General features: G+C 40.7%; 1 protein-coding gene across 1 annotated transcript in view; it reads right to left on the bottom strand.

The window, feature by feature from the left end:
• ADAMTS8 (ADAM metallopeptidase with thrombospondin type 1 motif 8) overlaps positions 1 to 22,631 on the bottom strand; it is a 34,610-nt gene extending 11,979 nt beyond the window's left edge. The window contains exons 1-8 of the mRNA XM_088139033.1: positions 21,355 to 22,631; positions 5,357 to 5,596; positions 5,096 to 5,228; positions 4,409 to 4,576; positions 3,333 to 3,631; positions 2,591 to 2,774; positions 1,157 to 1,329; positions 296 to 471 (exon numbers count right to left, since the gene is read on the bottom strand). Coding sequence (XP_087995159.1) covers positions 296 to 471; positions 1,157 to 1,329; positions 2,591 to 2,774; positions 3,333 to 3,631; positions 4,409 to 4,576; positions 5,096 to 5,228; positions 5,357 to 5,596; positions 21,355 to 22,017 — 2,036 coding nt within the window. The 5' untranslated portion in view covers positions 22,018 to 22,631. The remainder of the gene's footprint in view (positions 1 to 295; positions 472 to 1,156; positions 1,330 to 2,590; positions 2,775 to 3,332; positions 3,632 to 4,408; positions 4,577 to 5,095; positions 5,229 to 5,356; positions 5,597 to 21,354) is intronic.
• Positions 22,632 to 23,862: the final 1,231 nt, after the last annotated feature.

The raw sequence follows: 23,862 nt of genomic DNA, 5'->3' as shown, positions 1-23,862 counted from the left end.
AATGGACTTCAATTACATGTGAATACAGTTTAATTAAATATGGTTACTATGATTAATCCTAGTTATTTATTTTTTTCCACCTTTTTCCAGATTAGTATTGAAAAGTCAATAGCAATTTGGAGAAGGTCACACTCTGCTGTAGGAAGGACTTCAGGATTCTAATCCCAAAGATTGCTGAAAAATTTTCTGGATTTTTTGTGTCTATTAGAACTCTGTCCCCGGCTCAAACTGGATTCACAGTTGTGCACTGTATGTTCTTGCACCAAGCTTTGCCAAACATTTGTGCTTCTCTTACTTGGATTTGTTGAGTGAGCCAGATATTTTTCTGCAAGTTGAGCAGTTGCCACCACAAACTCCACACTTGTCTAGTTTCTTGGGAGACCCAATAATATGATCACAACCAGCCTTAATGCACTGACCATGTACACAGACAGACAGTGTATCAGGTGCACATATTGTCCCGTCAATCACCTGATATAAAAAGAAAAGAAGAGTAAAATGAAGACTGATTGTCAATCTACCTTCTATTAATCTTTAGTGTATTTCTGGTGGCTGGAAAGACATTCTGTTAAGAAACATATTTCTTACAGATACCTCCTTACAAACTTGGAGAATGGGCTAACTTATCAGTTTCAGTTCTGGTCAATTCTTGTTTTACCAATGATAATTTCTTTATGCTTCTATTTCTACATCAGTTTATGGATATTTTCATTTACATTTCAATCATATTCATTGTTTGTGTTATTACTGTTCCTAATCTGTATGCTTTTGGAAAGTGAGTTTTAATATTGTATCAACAATATTACATTATATGCATTTGATACATGATAACTTTTGGACATTTTGCACTATGAAATTCTCATACATATGGATTTAGGCACGTGTGGATTCATTCAGATTTTTCTGTAAGTTTGGTAAGTGTGTGCAAATGCAGTTGATTCATATAATAATTCTGATGGATAGGGTTTTTCATCCATGCCTCAAGCCATATATAGATTTTCCCCAATTTTATAGGAAACACTGTTTTTTTTCCCAGCTAGGAGAATATGGTTGTATTTATGTCCACACTAGCCAGAGGGAAATTTGGAAAACTTTTAGTGTCCAAGAGCTTTTGAAATCAGTGGAAATGGTGTGGACGCATAAACAGAACTCTTACTTTGGTCTCAAATACTTTGAATTCATTCCCCCTTTTAGCCCGGCAGATCAGCTTGCAACGATCTCGAGGAGACACTCCAGCATACATAGGAACCCATTCTAGCAAATTTCCATTCAAGTCGGTGAAGTTGTACCTGTCATATTTTTCACACTGTTGCTCTCGGAAGCTTTTGTCTACAATGAAAAGAAAAGGAGTCCACATGAAAGTGGCAACATGGAGAATGTGGAATCTTGTTTTCCATGTTTCAGTTTCAAGCCAGTGATTTGCAGAAGTTCTGATTTCTTTTCTCTGACCTGAAAGTAGTGCAGGTACCCATTTAAGAGCCTGCAACTTGTGTTGGGTCTATTATAAGTTCATTTCCATCCTAAATTATTTGCCTACCTGGGAATGCATCTATTGGACATTACAGCTCCAGTGCAACTCATTCTACTGTGTAGATGTGCAGTATGCCCTTAATTCATGCCCCACACCCAGGCTATGCTGAGTACAGCTGTCGCATACTATAGCCCTCCCAATTCTGCTTTTCCACATGAGACATTGTGCCTGCACAGCTACCTGATGCAGCTCCATCCCAGGACTAGAAAAGCAGAGGCCTGGATCTATGCTTTAGCTGTGGCTTAAGCATACGTGGGTTCCCTTTTGTCTTTTCCCCAGCTCCAAGAAAAAATGAGGGAGCTGAGCAGATGTGGGCTTCCGTGGTGTCAACAGCTGTTTTAGTCATGTTCATAGAAAACCTTTAAGGATATAAATGAGCCATGTAGCTAATAGCCAGTTTCTTTTCCCAGGAAACACTAAGAATGGCAGTTTTTGTGGAGGGGTGGCATTAGGAACTGTAAAGGACCCTCTCTGAGCCCTCTCTAAACTATAATGCCCAGAATTCACTAGGAAATAGGGGAACCATGGCAGCTGAAGTTGCATAAAACTGATACATGTTTATGGTATAGAGCAAGGGTCCAAAATCCTTTCAGGCCAGAGCACATTAGTGTATTCTCACAAAATGACAATCATGGTAATGCTAGCCATACATCACAAGGCAAACCAAGCTCCAGGCTACACCTACCTCTCCCTCAACCCTTTTATTTTCTAAAAATGCTTTTGGGGTCAATGTGGGGCAGAGAGGCTTTGTTGGAAATACTGGCTATGCTTAAGGTTGGTGACTTGCTTTGCAACAGAACTAGCTTCCTCCTCATGTTTTAGATTATTTTAATTTAAAACAGTATAATGACATAGGACAGAGAACTTGATGGGTGATAAAAAAAACATTAATGGCTACATTGTCACCCTGGGTGCCAAGGTGAGGGGTGTAAAAATTCAGACTGCTCTACCAGATATCCAGTTCCCAGGTTATTGATTCATTTCTGCACAAGCCCATATTATTAAAAAATTCTAACACTTCCTGCTGGAAGCAAATGTTGCTATAAAAGAGGAGATTACCATTTGGGGAGCATTCCTCACTGTTGCAAGACTCATATTGGACTCTTTGTCCTTCACAGTATTTGCCTCCATTTTTAGGCACTGGGTTGTCACAATCTCTGTAAGAGAAATGCACCCCTCCACCACATGTCCTGGAACATGGACCCCATGAGCTCCAGGAACCCCAATTTCCATCCACAGCAGGCTGCAAGACATAAAGGGTTGGATTATGGCTTATTTTAGAGATCACTGAGACACTAATCTCCCAGGAAAATATTAAAGCAACAGGAAAAATAGCCTGATCCCATCCAGCCTCTGGTGAAGGAGCAGTAAAAATGCTTTGCTTTGCTCCAATTACTGTAGTGGTTGCCTTAGGACTACACGCAGAGAGAGAAGAACACATCTCTGGTAACTGCAAGGAGACCAAAGATCCCCAAGAGAGTCTATTCCCTGCCTTTGATGAAGAACTTTGTAGCAACTGGAAGACTGTTCTGATCCTAACCTATCAGCCGGAGAGTAACAGGCATAGTTTTCCTCTGTCCTCCCATTTTTGTGTTGTGTCTCTTACTGCATAGGACTTTGAAATAGCAGAAGAAAACAAGTTTTGTATATCTTCTCTTTGCTGGTTCTTCATATCTGATTTTAGTCCATTACAGATGCTTTTATCAAACCCAATCCCAACCAAATAAACACTATCATTGCTCTTCATGTGCTATTTCTACCTTATTAGGGATAGGTGGTCTATATCTCACTGTAAGATTACCTTGGGCATCACTGTATGTTGTGCCACACAGTGGCTATCCAAACACATTTTCCCTGACCCACAGGGTGTCCCATCAGCCCAGGGCAAGCTGCCATTTTTGGTGTGGCACAGTTGCTCCCCAGTTTCCAACTTGCACCAGAGCTGGGAGCAGATTACTTCCTGTGTGGCATTTGGGCAGTGTTGGAACTCTTTGCCAAATATTTGCTGACACTGCTGGTCTAGGTTATACAATGGTATTTGGCCTGGAAGGTCAGTTGGGAGAGCAATAGGTTGGGCTGGTTCATCAAGTAGACAGTTACCTGGTAAAAGAGAAAAAGTAGAAAGACTGTCTCAGCCAACTTTCCATAGGCCTTTAAAGAAGTCCATAAATCAGAAATCGGTCATAGCTATTGTTTTAATCTTTGTACTCTGCTCAGAGTTACTGTGGTGAGATGAGCAGATCTCTCTCTCTCTCTCTCCCCCTCCCTCCCTCCCTCCCTCCCATTCCATCTCAAGGAGCCTCCAGTCTGATGTAAACTATTGTAATATATCTGCTCAGGCTAGCAAAACTGTAAAAGAGATCCAACCTTTTTTTGTTTTGTTTTTTAAGAGTTTATGTATTAAGTTTGTAAAAGATCTGCAACTCTGGACCCTTGTTTGAGTACACATGTATCCAGATGCTGCAGTTCTATACACATGTTTCAAGAAGTATGCTGCACTTAATTTAGAATCTTTAAAAATAGACCTCTATGAAATTTTGCAGCAGAGAAAATAATGTAATTATAAGACAGTTGGCATTGATTTGCATTAGATACAGTTAAAAGGTTATTTTATAATGAAGGTAACAAACAACTGATTTTTTAATCAGTGCTATTTCGCCAAAAACTTATTTAATATATCAGAGGCTTAAAGCTATGCGTTCCTTCGCTCATAAAAAACTGACTTACAGAAATATAGTCCAGCTTTGCGTGTTTCAAATTTGATTCCAAAAAGGTGCTTTGAAGCATGAACATTATCCTGTTTGCAAGGTTTGAAACTTACCTGACATTATAAAACAAGCCATAACTTAGCATGATTATATAAATAAGGATATGTACCATGCCCTCCATCCAGGAATTCTGTGATATACATGGCACTGCAGGGGGACCAAGGCAAAGTCTTGTTTAAATGAATAAACAATGGAGCCATCATGTGATGTTTTCCTAGTGTCCCAAAGAGCCTCTCACAGCTCTTGGAGTCATCATGGGGCATGCTGAGCACGTGCCCTGAAAAGGAAGAGAAATGGGTGGTTTCTGATTCAAATACAGTAATGTACAATGTCTTAAACTAGTTCTTCCATGCAAGAATGGGCACCAGAAACATGCAGTCACTTCCTTCTGGCAGCAAAATGCCATTATAATAAAAACTAAGAGTTTTATATTTATATTGGTTTTGAAAGCTACACGCAGCTGCTTTCCCAGAAAATTGTAAATCATGATGCTGGAGCTACAACACATATATTCTTCTTGGAAAGATATAACTATTACTATGCAGCCACATCTGATTTTTTAATATATGTATTGACACCCAGACACAAGGTTTTAGGTTATTTTGGAATGGTGGCCCCAGGTTCTTCATTTTTTTTTTGCACCTTTCGTCTTGGAAGGCTATTTAATCTATCATCCTTTGTTTATGGGCCAATCTTGAGAATGCAACCTACGATATGTAGGGATAACTTTCCTACAAGGCAGATGTGGATTCTGGTACAATGATGGACTACCCATCAACATAGGCATGGCAGCTACCTAGTTCATGGGCCAAGGTGTATGCTGCCTGGAGACCTTCATCTTCTATCACAGAACAGCTTTTGTTTGGGTCACACATAGTGCCAGTCTCAGCCACTCCAAGGGTCCTGCAGGTTTGATGACCACAGAAATCCTGTGATTGAGAAAGGTAAGATGGAAACTACATGAATGTTGAGTTTTATAGGAATGGTTTTCCATTCTTCCACCAGTTCATCTTCAAAATGCCTCTCAGAACAAATCAGCCCATGTGCATCTATATACCTGTCTCGTCAGCAGGATTGCAGTGTCATAGTGTTCTGGATGACGGTCACTCGGAGGGTTGAAGAATTGTTGCCAGTTACAGAAGTTCCGCAGCATCAGGCCTCCATTGTCAGACACCTCTGGTCCATCCTTTTTATTTTCCACCACCAATACCTTCACCACCACGAGGTTGATAGAATTCTTCAGGCTGGGGTGTTTGTAGATTTGAGCAGCTACAGACATTAAGGTGAGGATATGATTCTGAAAAACCCAACAGAGGCAGGGAATAAACCAAGAGGTATTTCCAACAAATAAAATTATAATGTTATGATTTCCTTCAAGAATGTTTACATTGGAATTTCTTTTGTACTGTATGGGAGGTATTGCAGTGCTTAGAAATCATGTGACAAGCAATACAGCAGAGTATCTGCTCTGTGTAGAACTTTTGCTCATGGCAAACATCTCATAATTGTGGGAAAAGTAGGAGGTGATAAAAGCCACATTTTTTGTTGCTGGTTCTGATTGCCTCAATGTTTGTTTTCAGTCCAATTTGCTGTGAACACAGAGAAATTTAAGTTGTTCTTTCTTCGTAAGAAAACAAATCTATACTTTCATAACCACCGAAACTGCAAACAAAACAGAGGTGGAACTTCTATCTCTCATTGCCTTCTTGGCCCTTTGCCTGTTCTCTAAATAATTTCATAAGACAATCATCATTTAATTAATGTTATAATCCCTAAATCAGTTTCACTACACTGAGAGAGAACTCCCTAGCTTTATTTCTCAGGCTATAAGTAGTGTAATACCCCCCGTCCCCATGCCACCAACATCCCACAAGCAAAGCTGTTTGTATTGTAGCTTGGAAACATATTATATAGCACCAAGCCCAGCCAGAATTGATTGAGGGAACAATCATAAAAACAATCAAAATAAATAATGTAAGGAAATTGGGCTCATGTGTTCTCCGAGTGAAGCAAATGTCACACTGACCTGCCCATATTTTGTTTTGTTTTAATAACTCTTTTGCAGTCCCTTAGAATATAAAATGCATTATGAAATACAATCCTGTTTCCAAAGTGTTTGTGTTCAGTTTCACCTCCATTCTTGCTGAGAGCTGGCCAATTTAAAATTCTTAATCATGCACACATACTGTTACAGAAATTGGCCCTCTATTAATAACCTAATAGTCCTTGGTCCGAAGGAATAAATCCTGGATACTGTAGGCTTCCATAGAGCAGATCTCCCAAATCAAATCAGCAACAGACTTCGGACAGCTCATTTCTAAGGATCACAGCAAAGTATCTTATCGAGAACACTATAAAAAGTACTGCATCGAGCACAATGTGTGGGAGGAACACGGCCTGAGGTATTTGTGAATGGAACAGTTCTGTCCAGAACATTTGCGTGAATTCTCAAGGGTTTACACCCCAGATCCTTTTGATTGGGTGAAGAAGATGGAAGTGAGATGACTTCATATGTCAGACACTTCAACTATGTATAAGGCTGATGTGAACATCTTATCAGTGAGTCAGAATTCCAGCTTGTTTTGGCACTGGCTCATGGAACCATGTTCATGAGACAAAAATGCAGTTGGTTACACAACAGATAAAAGTATTGAGAAATAGCAAACAACCACTTTATTGTCAGGCAGTTTGCGTTGTGATTTTTGTGCCTCTGACACTTCATCATTTTTTAATTAAGCTGCACAGGTGAGATTTAAGAGCAGCCATAAAAACCATCTTCTCTGCTATCTGGTTTAACCCTTACCCCATGCCTATGAAAGCCAAACAGCCCATCCAGCAGAGTATGATTAACCAAGCAGTTTAATTGCTTTCTTGTTCTAGAATGGCCAGTACTCTCTGTCAGCTGAAAATGGGTTGTAATGATATATAGGCCAAAAATAAATGCATCACTGTGCTGAGCCCCACAAAATAAGTGAATATTCTGGTCAGGTGATAAGCAGATAGTCTTGTGGTCTGAAAATGAAAAAGACAATGCACTTCCTTCATTGACAACTACCCAAACTGAAGGAAAGCAGCAAAAGTAGGAACTTTATACCAGTCAGTAGCAGCTGATTGGTCCTTGGATATCACCTGACTGGCCAGAAAGATTATGGACTGAATAGTTGTTGTCCTCTCCTGTATCCAAGAGCCATAGGGATGCATAATGGACCTGGAGACTGAGCCATAGCTCCTGGAGAATTCAAAGAAGTGAGGCTTTGATTCAAGTCCAGCTTGTACAAGACCTGCTTGTAATGTTATTAGCATGTAACATTGCGTTCTAATAATTCTTGGTAGATGTCACCAAGAACCCAAACCACATGGAATCTTTTAACTGAGAGAAGATTGAGAGAGAGAGAGAGAGAGAGAGAGAGAGAGAGAGAGAGAGAGAGAGAGAGAGAACATGCATGCCTGGTATATGTTTGGGGGAAGAAAAAAAATAGATCCAAACCAGATGGCTCTTGGTGCTTCACACAAACAGCTAAATTTAGCACCTTTACCCAAAGAAAGACTCTTTTGGGACCAATTTTGAGAACAAGTATGGCTCTCATTAAAATGATGAGCATGATCAATCATAAACTGCCCAATTATTAGATGGCAAACTCATAAAGTTACTTCCCGTCACATGTTTTAGCTTTCCTGGAATGCTAAACTCACCACAGTGTTTTTTTGAAGGCAGGGAGACTACCTTCCGATCATTTTCTGTGAATGCCTGTGAAGTTTATGTGGAAGCTTCCTGGAAAATAAAGCTGATTCTAGAAGTTGACACTTTCCATCACATTAGATTTCTGTTAATTTTATTATTAATGGTAAGAATTTCAGGAAAAGTCTTTTAGCTAGGTAAGGCAGTCAGCCTGCTAGGCACCAAGGGAAGCGTCCACAGTCTATGCAGTCACTACCCAATATACTGTACATCTGACTTGCATAGTTTGATTGTCAAACGACAGCAAGCTAGCTTCCCAAACACTGTATTTCCATGACTCACCCATGGTTAACACCATTTTCTAGGTTTGCACAATACACTGAGCCACAAACTGCCATGGGTTCATGCAACATAGTTTGCTAAAATGTGGTTGGCCAGGTTGTGGTTTAGCCACTATATGAAGAAATCCTGAGATAAAGGACTGAAACACTTCTTCAGAGAAAGGGTAAGTGTCTTCACAGGTCAACAGAGTGGCTATTCTGTCTCCTTTTCTCTTTGACCAAAACCTCTACCTAGCCTAGCAGAAGGAAGCCAAGTCACAAAGCTGACCTTCTTTTCTCACTGAAAAGGAAGGTGATCTTTTTTTTGTTTTTTTCCATTTCCTGATCTCCTTTTCTGACTGGAAATGCTCTAACTTCTCGTCCCTTTCTGCTGCTATAAATGAAATGGAAGAAGATGGAAAGGAGGCCTGGAAAGAAACAAGCCTCTACTTAAAGAAGGTTGAGAACCCAGCCTTGTTTGGGGGCCCATCTGATATCTGCCTATGCTCCTTTTTTCTGCTCTTTTGCCAGGCAAACAAAAAACTTAATCTGACCTCACAATGAGAAAACCTGGTTTGCTCAAGGTTATGCTCAAAATCCTACAAGCTAGGCTTCAGCAATATATGAACCGAGAACTACCGGATGTACAAGCTGGGTTTCGAAGAGGCAGAGGAACTAGAGATCAAATCGCCAACATTCGCTGGATCATGGAGAAAGCACGAGAGTTCCAGAAAAATATCTACTTCTGCTTCATTGACTATGCAAAAGCCTTTGATTGTGTGGATCACAACAAACTGTGGCAAATTCTTAAAGAGATGGGAATACCAGACCACCTTACCTGTCTCCTGAGAAATCTGTATGCGGGCCAAGAAGCAACAGTTAGAACCGGTCATGGAACAACCGATTGGTTCAAAATAGGGAAAGGTGTACGACAAGGCTGTATACTGTCACCCTGCTTATTTAACCTATATGCAGAGTACATCATGAGAAATGCCAGGCTGGAAGAATCACAAGCCGGAATTAAGATTGCAGGGAGAATCATCAACAACCTCAGATATGCGGACGATACCACCCTAATGGCAGAAAGTGAAGAAGAACTAAAGAGCCTCTTGATGAGGGTGAAAGAGGAGAGTGCAAAAGCTGGCTTGAAACTCAACATTAAAAAAACTAAGATCATGGCATCTGGACCCATCAATTCCTGGCAAATAGAAGGGGTAGAAATGGAAGCAGTAACAGACTTCATTTATTTGGGCTCCAAGATCACCGCAGACGGAGACTGCAGCCATGAAATTAAAAGACGCTTGCTCCTTGGGAGGAAAGCTATGGCAAGCCTAGATAGCATATTAAAAAGCAGAGACGTCACCTTGCCGACAAAGATCCGCATAGTCAAAGCTATGGTTTTTCCAGTAGTAATGTATGGCTGTGAGAGCTGGACCATAAAAAGGCCGAGCGCCGAAGAATTGATGCCTTTGAACTGTGGTGCTGGAGAAGACTCTTGAGAGTCCCCTGGACTGCTAGGAGGTCAAACCAGTCAATCTTAAAGGAAATCAACCCTGATTGCTCATTGGAAGGATCGATAATGAAGCTCAAGCTCAGATATTTTGGCCACCTAATGCGAAGAGAGATCTCTTTGGAGAAGACCCTGATGCTGGGAAAGATTGAAGGCAAAAGGAGAAGAGGACGACAGAGGATGAGATGGTTAGATAGCATCACTGAAGCAATGAGCATGAAACTGAGCAAACTCAGGGAGGCAGTGAAGGACAGGAAGGCCTGGCGCAATATGGTTCATGGGGTCACGAAGAGTCGGACACGACTTAACGACTAAACAACAAACAATGCTACTTGGAAAAGAAGCTGTTTGACCAGCAATGGCATGAAAATCCTTGGTGGATGTCTTTGCAGTCGCCACTGGCTTTAATTAGAGATGCAGGTCTGGAATCTATGACTTTCTGTGTTAAATCACCAAAGAATGTGATTTAGGACTGAGCTGAAATATCTTCCCAGCTTCCTTCAATTAACCTTATGTTCATTTAGATTGCAGTCTATCATTGATAGGTCTTTAAAAAAGACAACAATGTAAAACAATAGTCACTTTCTTGAAACATGCCCCCCCCCACCATTGTGTGCATTATTTTCTTTGATCTAGACTTGTAATCAAATTAAAAATAGTCTAATTGTTAGATGTCAGTTGTATTAACAGCAATGAAAATATTCTACTGACTCAGTTCCACCTGAATGTTGAGATTCTGCACAAATTATAATTTCCTGACTACACTCATATCCTTGGCATCTGGTTGGACCACACTGTAAACAGAGTGGGAGTAATCCGCTTGGCACTTCTGCACAACAAATTTAGAGCTTGCTTGATGACAGGTCCCTGAAATATTCCATATAAATATGCATGTGGTTTGAGCTCAGTGATAGGGACATATTTTGCATGCATAAAGTGAGAGAGGCAATTGGTGGCATCTCCAGTGAATAGACAAGTAGTAGAGCTGGGAAGGACCTGTATCAGGTATAGAAGCACTTGCAATCAGAGCTGCTCAGTTGCATTGGTTACCCAGATGTACAATCTTCCCAGCAGCGTCGTATCTTCATTCACACAGCGTCTGCTTTTTTGTAACATTGAAGAAGCAAGCCAACTGCTCCCCTAAGGCAGTTTTTAAACTTAAGAAGTCATTAGATTTTTTTTAAGGAAGAACACAAAACAATGAAGTTCTAGAAATACTTGCAAGTGATTTGTGAATAGGCAAATATAATTTATTTTATATAAAATATAAGGTGCAGGAAACTGCAAATAGGAAATCTGAATCTAATACTGATTTTCCATTTGCAACTATTTTCTCTTCCATGTTTTACATTTCCCCTCCCTAGATGGCTTGGGAGTTTATCTGATTAGATGTCTGTTGAATTCAGAAGCTCAGGGGGCAGAACCTAGGTGATCTTGGCTGATCAGAAAAAGCCAGTGTTTGTTTCTATACGTTTGATGCAGCCGAAGATACAGTGCCTGAAAACGCATCCATTAACTAGCAGATATGCACAGCCTGGACCCCTAGATTTCTATGCAGCCTTTGGAATAATTTCATATGAACTTCAACTTAATCCCAAAAGCCCACTACAAGATGTCAGTTCAGACATTTGGTAGCAGTTTTCTTTTCACTGACCCCTGCTTGCCCCATTCTTGCTCAGCAGTTGGCTCCAGGAGATTAGCCCCAAGCAGATTTCTATAGGATTCATTTCCAAAAAATCAGGATCAATCGAAGCTGTAAACATTTTCAGTGTACACTTCAAAATTACAATATATGTCACACAACAATGGAAAATACTGAAATTCTCACAACAGAGGAATGGATTGTGAAGATGATGGAATTTGCAGAAATGGTAAAATTGACCTGTTTGGTCAGGGACAAGACCAGTACTTTTACTAAAGACTGGAAACCTCTTCTGGACTTTTTGCTGAAATTGGAAAAAAATGAATTGGTGATTTATGGATTGGCTGATTAAAAAGAGTTGAATATGGGAAGAAGTGAATTATGATGTAACTTTAATGAGGGAGGAGAGAGGATAAGTTTGTAACTGCTGAAAAAAAGATAGGAAGTCACTTCTTTATATATCTTTTTTCTATTTGCATTTCTTTTTTTATTTATTTTTATTGCTTTTAAAATAATAACAGAAAAACATTTTCTATTTGTATTTCTGAATCGCTTTTCTTAATTTCTCACCTCACACTTTCCATTTTCTTTTCCTTAATCTTACTTTATATTATTTCATGTTTATCTTTTATTTCTGTGAAAACTTCTAATAAAAATTATAAAGAAATAAAAGTGCAACATGCAGTACGTCTACGAGAAGAACATATTTTCAACAGCTGTACCAGCTGGGCATATTAAGAAATCCTGTATCTTAATACTGTATATAAATGTAGTATATTTGAAAAAGTACTACTGGCTCATTGCAAGAGCACAACTAAGATGTTTTAAATGAACACCAGGACATGCGAAGCAAGCCACAGGAAGTAGTGAAATCTCTGTGGATGGTTTGTGGTAGATATGCTCCTTAGTCAGCTGGAGCCTGGGGTCAAGCCAGACCACAGTGATCACCCCAAGTTGAGTAGAACTGCAGTTCTGGAACAGTCTCTGCCTTGCTGCTAATAACATTTTGGCTTCTTCCGAGTCACTTGTCTTGGGGAAGGGTATGGAGGAACACAAGCAGCCTGTACTGTTTACCAGAAATATCTCTCAAAGTTCAGGTAGTTCCTGCAAGATCTTGGCTTCCACCTCAAATGCAGCACCTCCTCTGGCAGTCTGAAGCGCAAGCCAGGAATTTCCTTGAGCACAGCATTGGAGCAGGAAACACTTAGAAGGTCTGCAGTGTTTTCTCCATTAGCCAGCTTGCCCTCTGTCTTCCTGAGATTGTGCCTACTTTCTTCATTTTCCTTAGTCCCTTCCCCACTTTTCTCTCTGCCTTAAAAAAAAAAAAAAGGTCTTCTCCATTGATTCTTCTAGTGTTCTTTTTCTTCCCTGTTTCATTTTCATCCCTTAATCATTTTCTGTCTGGTATTGCCCCCACTGACTTTGTCCTTTGTTCTCCATGAGGGCTGAAGACTCAGTGGGCATATTATCTACACAACAGACTTAAATTGTTTGAGAATCACTTCCTTTCCTCAAAGAACTTTAAGAATGGAAGCTTGGGGGGGGGGGGAAGACGTTTCTCCAATAGAGACTTTCAAAATTTCATCAGCTGGGGGAAAGCTGTATAGATAGTACAAAACTGGTATCATGTATAATTGTTATGAAGTTCATGTTGAGATCTTAAAGTTAATCAATGAGTCTAGACTAAGCCAGAATAGTTAGGAGGGAGATATGAAAGAGACACCCTGCATATCTTCTGACCTGAGCTCCTCACAGGAATGGTGAGACACATGAATAACAATTAAAAACAATCTGAGCCCTTATCCCATCCATCTCCCTCCATTGTGGCAACATATATCTGGCTCACACATGCTGCACATGATGCTCTTGCCATCCTGTTATGCTGGTGCTATTTTTCAGGCCCCATTGGCTGACTTCACATTATAGTGGATGTGGATTTGGTATGATAATCTAGCTGGGGAAATTTCCCATAAGAATGTTTGATGTAGCCAACCTATTGAACTCTTATTAGGGGGAAAGGGGTAATGGTGGATAAGGGAAGGGAAGGGAAGGGAAGGGAAGGGAAGGGAAGGGAAGGGAAGGGAAGGGAAGGGAAGGGAAGGGAAGGGAAGGGAAGGGAAGGTTTGCCTTTGACTCAGAGTGACTCCTGGAAACTACTCAGATAAATCCATGTGGTCTTCTAGGCAACATTCTTGGAAGTAGTTTCCATTGCCTTCTCCCTAGGGCTGAGAGGGAGCGACTGGCCCAAGATCACCCACTGGCTTTTGTGTTTAAGGCACGAAAACTGGTTCTCAAAAATGGTTATCCTGTATTATAAATCTTCATAGAATATCTGAAATTTTCGCTGTTGAAGACATATGATAGGACAAATTAATGTTGTGCTGGCCTGCTTTTCTCTGGTGCTTGGAAATTTCTTCTAAGTTTTCTTTTAATGGTTGGCCTTCAGAACAACAATGCTCATTTCTGAATTGTGTTTTTCATACCAGAGTGCTTCATAATTAATAGTTGCTCTGCCAGTAGGCACTACAAAGGCAGATGGTGGCAGCTGTTTAACATTAGGCAGACCATAGAAGAGGAAGCTAAGAAGAATCCTGTCCTGGGTGGCCATGTCTCCTATTTTCCAGAGGACAGCCCTCTGCTTTGAAGGATTGTCCAATCTCAGGCAGTTTACTGATCAAAGAGAATAATCAGGGCCAAGAATGTTGAGAGGTTGAAGCTTCTTGTTGGATTTTAGCACCTGGACAGCAATTTTAAGAGAATGTGCATAGCTCACCTGGTAAACTTTTCCATTATGGGGTGATGTAGTGTGGGTTTGTTGCAACAGACTGACATGGTAATTCCCTACAAACCATTTTGATTATCATAATTATTTATATATTTCAGCTCTATACCTCAATTAGTATATCCAAATTTGAATATCCTCTTCTGTCTCTTTATGGTGATGTGTTTCCTCTCTGGGGAGGCAGCTTCACTTTTTGACTAACAGTGGAGAGAAGCAAGAACTGGAAGAAGTCAGTCCGTAAAAATTATGCATCTTAATGTATGGATTAATTATGAGCAGCTGGTTGCTCAAAGAATGCAGAATAAGGTTCAAGATGCCATTATCTTTCAGAAGGAAAAAGAAATATCGACTAGGGTGTGCATGAGATATTTTTCTGCCTGTGATGGGTGAGGTGGCAGCCTGCCCACATTCACTGCACAAAAGCCAACTGAGACAGTGTCTTTCTCACTCCTAAATCAGTATGCTATCTTACAGGGGAAAAACTAGGATGTGTGTCCCATGACATTTTCCTCCAACATTGTTTGGTTAAGGCAGTGGGCTAGAAACTGGGAGACTGTGAGTTCTAACTGTGCCTTAGGCACAAAGCCAGCTGGATGACCTTGGGCCAGTCACTCTCTCTCAACCCTAGGAAGGAGGCAAGGGCAAACCACTTCTGAAAACCTTGCCAAGAAAACTGCAGGGACTTGTCCAGGCAGTTGCCAGGAGTCAAGACTGACTCGAAGGCACTCAAAACAAAACAAAACAAAAATCTGTACTACTGCTACCTCCTAGATTTTGCCATCTGAAATGACTATCTCACATAATAAGAGTGACTCTCACATCCAACAAGATATTGGCAAACAAAGCAAGCCAATAAATACTTGGATGAATCTAGATATTCTTGATTTTGGTTATCTCTGAGGATTTTCCACAGCAGTCAGACTCAAGCTGTGATCTAAATTAAGATCAGCAATTCCCTCTCCCTAATTATTTGCCATATATCTTGATTTTTTTAGAAGAAAATGGACTGATTCCTTGTGACAGCTCTTCTATAAATACAGCTGTGCAAGATATATGAATACTAATCACAGAACCCTATGTATGCCTACTTACAATTAGGTTCAGTGAGCTGTTGTATTTGGAAGTTTCAGAGGAACTTCCACACATAAGTCATGGATTTATTTACAAAATTATTCTGAAAGGTAATTTGCCAAACATTTCTTCTTGATGTCCATAAGGGAAACGTCCTGTGACTAGTCCTGCACAGTAAAATCAGCAGCTAGTATGTCCTCAGTGGTTATGGTGGTGGGAACAGTTATGGTAGACTGTTATTCATGGGAAAGGAATCTTGTGGATACATTTTCATGTCAAAAATGTTTGTGCAAGGACAAAATAGGATCAGTTGCTTTCTTCCACAGCTTCTAATTCTCCTTATATCATCTTCTTTGTGAGTGATGGAACCATTTTACAGCTCTCTTCTATTACAGTGGTAGAAAAATATTTTGCAAACAATGTCCCTCTTGGCCTTTTCAATGTTTAGTAATCAAAATGGGACTACAAGATAATACAAAGTCATGAATAAACACAGGTCCTTCTGACTCAATGTTTCTTTCACTTGTATATATTTTTAGTCACTGGAGAATGACAAAACTGTATTTTTCTCTATAGAAACCATTAGTACATTTGTGAATGAAAAATCTATGAATGCTCATTCAGTTTATCTTCTATAACTATTAGGGACAATGGTTACTCTGGGAAATTTGACAAGCATAGCAAAGGCTGGACTGTTGTAGAAATAATACATTTGATAAGAATGTTCCTTTTCCTCAAGGGATGATCATAATGCTATGTTGTAGGGAAAATGCACACTTACGAGATAGGATGACATAATGGTAAGAAGGTCCCAATCCAGGATTCATATCTCTCTCAGCTAATGCTAATCCTGGATTTTTAAAAATCATGCTTGTAGAACAAGATATACATAGCACTGAGACACAGTTGTCTAGGTTCATGCAACACGCTAAGTCAAAAACAAAGCACCCAGCTTAAGGCTGAAATAATGGGTGAACTCAGCCATAACAGGGTATTGTGTGAACCCAGGCACCATCTTTTGAAATCACAATTTATGATTTATTGAGTTATGAGAATGTGGTCCATTGTGGCTTAGTCAATAAACCATGCCTTAGTACCATGTGTCAATCCCTGCCAGTGGAGTAGTGTAACATGTGAACCAGGCCACTTTCTCATATCTCCCTTGGATAGCTGCAAGGATGAAGGGAAGAGTGGGGGAAAAGTGGAGGAAGAAGACACTGTGCCTTGACCCTCTTGGAAGAAAGGAAAGGAAGAAACTGAGGAAGTGTGATATAGCGGTGAAGGTGTTGGAATAGGAGTAGAGAAACCCAGGTTAGTGTTCCCCCGAGCCATGGAGACTTACTGGGGATTCAGGCCAGTCCCTCTATCTCAGTCTAAGAACCTGTGGCTAGAATGGTTAGGGGGACTGGGAAAACCTAGGTTCTAGTCCACCCTCATCCAAGGAACCTCCACCCATCTTAAAGTTGCTAAGGTTGAGGAACCCTGCTTTAGGCCACTATTTTTTCTTCAGTCCAACCTATCTTACAGGATTGTTGTTTTGGGGAAAAACAGGAAAGGAGAATCCAAAGTACAGCACCCTGAGCACCTGAACAAAAGATGGAATAAATCTAACAAGTGAAAAAAAAAAACATGATAAATCAATACAATACTTTAAAGCAAGCATTCATGTGTGTGTTATTATAGACGCTGCAGCAGAACTGTGCTGTAGTGTATGTAGCAAAAAATCAGAGGGAGTCCAGTAGCTCCTTTTCCAACAAACCAATATTATTAAAAGGCATAAGCTTTTGGGAGCTGCAGATTGGTATGTCAGAAAAGGGGCTATTAGACTCCCTCTGATTTTCCTCTCCCAAATGAGTCTCACATTTTTCTATGCAACTAAAACCACTAAAACCTAAAACAAAACAAAACAAAAAACTTTTTTTTTACGATGGCTCCCTTATTAATTTTATCCCCTCCTATTTTGTGTGTTTTACAGTTTTTTATTTGTAATTGTTTTTATGTATTTATTCTTTTTAACTGTCACCTTGTGTGAGATGGGCAGCTATATAAATATGACAAATAATAAATAAATAAATAAAAAAGGGGACAAGAATATTCAATTTAAATGTTTGGTGTTGTGATTAAGGAGTTGGTGCTGGAGTTGTGATGTTCCAGGACCTAGCCTCCACCTGAGTGTGCAAAGTTAGTGGGTGAACTTAGTGCCTGTCATTCGTTCTCTCTGCCCAACCATAAGGATGTTGTTGCAAGGATAAAATGAGGGGAGACCTTTTTGTGTGATATGGGGCATACTTTCTGATAAAGGACAGGAATGCTTCTAGAACCTCTCTTATAAGAAACTGCATATATCAGGTGAAACAGCTACTTTCTGCATTATTGCATTTCTATAGCGGGGAAAGCAATCCTCGCTGGATTTCTGGCTGTGACTGAGACACCTGTTAAAGTCTAATGGCGGCCAGAGAAAAGATGTGGCAGGCCACCAAGAGTTTACAACCAAGCCTTAGCTAGGATAATGTACTTAGCAAATCGTTTTTAAAAAATAATTAAGGAAGCAATGAATCCTGCTGCTCAGTCTCATTTTACCCAAGAGCCAGCTTAAGATGCATGGGAATAAAGGAAAGAGAGATCTTTTGGCAGAGCAGTGTAGCTCTAATGCTATATTAAACTCTCAGTCTAGACCAGTGTTTCTCAACCTTGGGAACTTTAAGATGTGTAGACTTCAACTCCCAGAATTCCCCAGACAACCAGTTTCCCAAGGTTGAGAAACACTGGTCTAGAAGATAGAGTTTCATAGGTTCTGGAAGGAAATTTTAAAAATTGGCTTATATTTTCAGAGTAGCTTGGTACTGCTACTTGGGCGGGGGGAACCCTACTCTTTAAATTTAAGAGCTGCAGTGGCACAGGTGGGGAGAGAAAGGTGTTTTGCTCATACACACAGCATCCCAGATCAAGTGCAGATCCTCTGTTTCTCTAAAGGAGAGGCACGTCCCCAGCGGTATTCAATGGGTAGGCATAAAGTGGGAAGGAGAAGAGGTAACCATCTGCAGGCACACTGCACACTACTTCCATCAAAAAACTTAAAGTCAATGTGCAGATTAAGGATGGAAAGCTGTCGCAGTCTTGGAGTCAACAGCTGTTTGGCAGAAAACGGGGGGGGGGGGGGACCTGTCTGTAGTTGCTGTCTGTAGAAATTACCTTCCAGCATTGTAGTGAAACATTCAGCTGAGCTGCAGGGATTTCAGTGGAAAATGGCCTGTCCTAAAGAACAGTGAATTTCTTAGCAAGGATGCATCAGATGCTGAGTATTCCTGTTGCAAATAACTAGAAGAGCATATTTAGTTTTCAGAGTCGGAGACAGGAGAAAAAAAAAACTCTCTTGAGTTTCAAATGTGCATTGTTAACTACCCAATGCACTGGTTTATAGAGGGTCACTCACATGGGAGTGCTTCCAGATCCCAAGATCATTCTCCCTTTGTGGAATGGAGGTCTCTGTTCAGGCTGTGGGTCATCTGAAACCTGAAAATGGGTGGCAAGAATTGTCCATTTTGTTTGCTTACTTGTGCAAAATGGCAGCCGCTTGAGTTCTACATGGGTGCATTTATATATCTTAATGGATCTGAATGCTTCCATCCATTGTTTGTAGGTATATTTTAAATATTTAAATATGCATCAGTGTGTGTATAACTACTGAAAGACTTGGTAATCTTAATTAATGGATTAATTAAATTGCTTGATAGGCTAGTTTGAATGGTCTGAAGGAATATGACATCAGCTAAGAGGAAGCTAAGGAACTTTGAGTTTAATCAGCAAGGGGCATCACACACTGAGCCAAATAATGGTTTATTTGGCCATTGTTTGTTGAACAAGCCAACATTTGGTGGTGACTCAAAACAAACATAATAAAAGCAGAATGGGAATTGGCAGTGGAGAGAGTCACGTTGTTTTGTGCTAATTCAAGGATGGGTGTGGGGGGAAATCCATAGTGAGTTGTTCTTAGTACAGCAATTCTCATGTGAATACTACATAAAAGGCCAAGTTTCATTGCCTTTGTGTAATAAATGTTCATACTTAAAATGCTGTTTCATCCATTATATGATTTGTGCATGCAGTCTGTATACATGCTTAGTTTTGAGATCATATGTTGATCATCCCAGGTCGTGCACAAATCGATTTCTCTAAAGAAGATGCATGTCCTAAGATAGTAGTCAAGTGGGAGGGCAGAGTTACAACAAAACCCTTGAATGCACCAAACACTATTTGCATTGCTAAACTGAAAGGCAATGCAAATAGCCTTCTGGTGGTCTTTTTATTTATACTTTTTGCTAGTTAATCATGTCCACCACCACCACCACCACCTAAACTAATTCCATCGTGAAATCTTTTAACTGAAGTTAAGCAAAGCAAATAAATTTCACAAATGCACTTAGAAGACTTTGCCCTAAACTGTTTCTCTCTTTCTTCTAATATGATGTTCTTAACAGATTAATTTATCCACTGAAACCCAGCAATCAGAGCATTCATTGGACATAGATTCCAGGCTGAATACTTTCCAATTAGAACTAGTAAATTTGAGTTCAATTTTCATGGAGCCCGGCATGGAATTACTTAGGTTTTAGTATTTTCTTCAGGGAGCTGAAAAAAGGAGGATAATTTCTTCTCTCTCTCTCTCTCTCTCTCTCTCTCTCACACACGCACGCACGCGCGTGCGCACACACACACACACACACACAGAGCAAAACATACTCTCCAGGACTTGAAAGTTATCATACAGTGAGGTGGCTAGACAGTCTTGCTTCCCAGACAAGCTAAGCAATGTTGCCATTGCGCCAAGGACTGAGCAAGAGAACCCTAAACTTCTGTCCGATATGATAGATCTTGCAATCATTCAGAAGACAGTTAAGATTAAATATGACACATTCATGCCTATCGTATTAAATTGTTTTATAGCTATTTTGTCAACAGTTTGGTGCAGAGCACCGTTACGAGTTTGAGGTCCATGAGCATAGGAAATCCAAAGTATTCAACATTACATTTTACTGGACAGTATTATATTAATGTGCAATCATACAGACTCCAGAAATATAAAACGCCTCCTGTTTTTAAAGGAAAGTAATTAAAAGGTAGTTGTTGTTTTTTAAAGTAGGTTTAGAGAACACACAGAAAGGAGACTCCCATCTTGCTCCTACAGAACACGCTGGCTTTCAACTTCTATTAGACCATTCCCCAGGGACAATGAGTAGGAGGCCAAATCAGAATGCCTGTAGGGATTGGCTAAAACGCAGATCTCTTTCCTCTGCCAACCTGCTGAGACAGTAGCCAATTTCCAAAGCCAGGCTGGAACTCAGTGTTACTGGAGACCTAGGATTGCTGCCAAAAAAATAACATCTAGGTGTTAAGCCCTCTCTTGTAACATGTAGGAGCATATGTGACTTTATCTACAATGTCTCTTGGCCTCATCCATGGATGTCAATCAGAGGACGGGGAATGCAGGATGCAATGACATCATACTGTGAAGAAAATGTGGCTAGGTTTTACAGCACATGGGAGGCATCGTTCTGTGGCTACTCCAAGTCTTGGTTAATACATAATTCTGCTCTTCTATAAAAGGCAGGCTTAAAGACATGATATTTGTCCTGCAATGACCCTGTCCGTACCTTTGCTCTGGTCCTCTTATCCCTTTCTCTTTTGTACTACTACATAGTACTTTTGCATTTGGAGAATCACAGGCGCTCTCTCGTCAGTTGTTAAAATTGCTCTATATAATGTGGATCAAACTGATCATTACCCCCATAGGGCAGAAGGGAGACTGAAGACAAAAAAAGAGGACAGTGCATACAGAGCTGCCTTGTGAATTAAAGACCAATGTGATTTGAACTGGACATTCCAGGAGCTGGAGTCCTTACAACTGCTCTAACATGCTGCTGCACTTCATCAAGTTTGCTACATCATGCAACAAGAATGCCCTGCTTATTGGTCTAAACAGTTTCCATGCACTGCCTGAGATGCATTAGTTTTAAGCCTTGAAAGATATGGAGGAGTAGAAGAGCATCTTACCGTCAGATCATGCCCATAGAACTGGACCATGGAGGTATCAGCCACCAGCAAAGTCTCCACATAACGAGCCTGGGAGGTGAACCGCTTAGCTCTGTTGATGGTGGTGCTGTTTGGTTCCAGCTGGTCTTCCCCTCCTAGTCTGTCCTGGGCAGCTTCTTTTGACCAGCTTCTCTTCTGGAGCTGATGAACTTGCATCAGAGGATCCCCCCTTCCATGATTTTGGGGCTGGATGACGTACTTGTCTCCATCCACAAAGAAGGAGCCATGGATGCCCTGACACAAGCTGACAGCCACTAGGGAGGCTGGCTGTGAGTTAACAGTCCCTGAGTAGAAGCATCTTCTGAGCCTGACATTCTCCTCATCTTTCTCTGCAAAGAACCCAACAGGTTCCTTTCTACCAACATGCTGAATCTTCAGCCCAGGGGCTAAGAAGCTGGCATCGGGTTCCAGCTGCAGTAGGAGCACTTTCCCAAAGGCCATGATGGAGAAGGAAACCTGTCTTTCGCTGCCCAGAGGCATAGCCTTCCAGACTGGCACCACATCCTGAATGTCGCTATTCTGGAGAGAGAATGTCCAGGCATTTTGAAGCAGCAATAAGGGGAACACAGAAAAGAGAGCTGCCAACCAGCTAGCGAAGGATTGCTGCTGAAGAGGAAGTGGCATAGATGCTAGAAGCTGGAGAAGGAGCAGAAGACAAGTTGAGGGAGAGAGATGGAGATTCACTGGAGAAGCCAATGCCCAGCTGGGTTGGAGTAGGGTGCAAATCTGCAAAACCTAATCTTAGGAGGAAGACTTGGAATTAAAGAGAGAGACAGAACAAGGAAGAGGTTAGTCGGGGGGGGGGAGAGATGGGCTCAGCTGAGTTAGCAGCAAAGTTGCCCAGGGTGCAAAGGCAGCAGGGGTGAAAAATCCTCTTTCTGCCTTAACCGTGATTGTGGGGTTTCTTCAGCAACTCAGCTTCCTCAGGGCCTCTTGGACCTTTGCAAACCAGCTGTCACAAGATCAGACAAGAAACAGCAGCACCAGCAAGGCAAGTTGTCCAGTTGGGAAAAGCACACAGAGCTGAAAGAGGCTTGGGGGATTCTAATTTCTCTCTCTCATTCTCTCTTTGGGTTTACCTCCCCTCCCTCTTCTTCCTTGGAAGCGGTCTTGCTCTCCCTGAGTAGCTCCTTCCAGAGCAAGCTGCAAAGAGCTCGGTATTTATACTTTCTTTCCTCTGCTTTGACATAAGAGGTTTATTTTTGATCTCGCTCACTATTCTGCATTCTCCTCCCAAGGGAGCAGAGAGCAGGAGGAGGAGAATTGGGAGGGGGGGGGAGGAAAAGGGAAAAAAGAGGGGGTGGTGGAGTTTTGGGATGGAACTTGAGGCCAATCAGGATTCAGGAGGATCCGCCTCCCCAGATGAAGTGTCAGCTCAAACATTTCTCTCCCTCCCCCCCAACTCTTTTATTCTCTCTTTGTTAACTCTTTCAGAACTCCAGATCAATCTGGCAGCCAGCAAAACACACTAATTTATTTATTTGAAATTCCACATTGGAAGATGTTTCTCCCAACTTTCCTTTCTTTTGCACGGGTTCTATTCTGCCTTCAAACCGCATGTGGGGTGAGGTGGGGTATTGTCTCTCACAGACCCAGGTGGAAAAAGTTCTGCAGAAGAGAAATTTCCAAATCAAAAGAGATCGAAGCCACTTTTCCCCTCTCCCACGTACATTACTGGCATGTATTTGGAACTTCCCAAATAAATCCAAAAAGTTGCTGTCAAGGAGTAACTAAAGCCAGGAATTTCATCTTGATTGTCTCAGTTGGGGTAGCCAAGATTTCTGGAAAATGGTATGGGTAGCAATGTAATCGAATATAATAGCATGTTCAGTTCTTCTTCATCAGTTGTTTTGAATGGGGGAAGTTTGCTATTTGTCGTATTTTCTTTTTGAAAGAAAATAGTATTATTCAGAACTTATTTTTCTCCCATATTATTTGCTGGTACATAGTAATCTATAATCTTAGAAGTAATAATAAAGTAAGTTCTTACAGGACCTCTCAGCAGTGGAAACAGAAAACAGAAATGAACTTCATCCTTGTCCATGTTCAGAATATACCCTCTTTAGTTTGACTTCTCTACTAGACTTCAACTTGGTTTATCATTCTCAAATTGTCCATTGCATGCAATTCTCTTTTTTTTTTTGGATCCTGGTGACAGATATGCTTTGCTTTAAGATGCCCCCTGCCTCAGAGAACATAACACATATCTCTCAGATGTATGTTCTTGGACTTTTACCCTATTTCTTAGGCAAGTTCTTAAAATTCCAGCTACAAATAGAGCAAACAACCTCATTTCCATAATTTTGTCTCCATTGGTAAAAAAACAGTGGTTAAATTATTTCCAGGCCCCAAGTTCACAATGAATCCTTTTAAAATAGTCACATGAATTAAGTTCTCTGAATCGATAACCAAAATGGAAATGACTGAAAGTGGATGGAAATCAAAAACTTTTTTTAAAAAGCGAGTATC

Source organism: Python bivittatus, unplaced genomic scaffold (genome assembly GCF_059951505.1).
Source record: "Python bivittatus isolate LINGU-HERP-01145 unplaced genomic scaffold, Pbiv_v1 ctg000320_np1212, whole genome shotgun sequence".
NCBI lineage: Eukaryota > Metazoa > Chordata > Lepidosauria > Squamata > Pythonidae > Python > Python bivittatus.
Note: the sequence above shows the minus strand (reverse complement) of the source record. Positions and strands in the feature narration are given on the sequence as shown.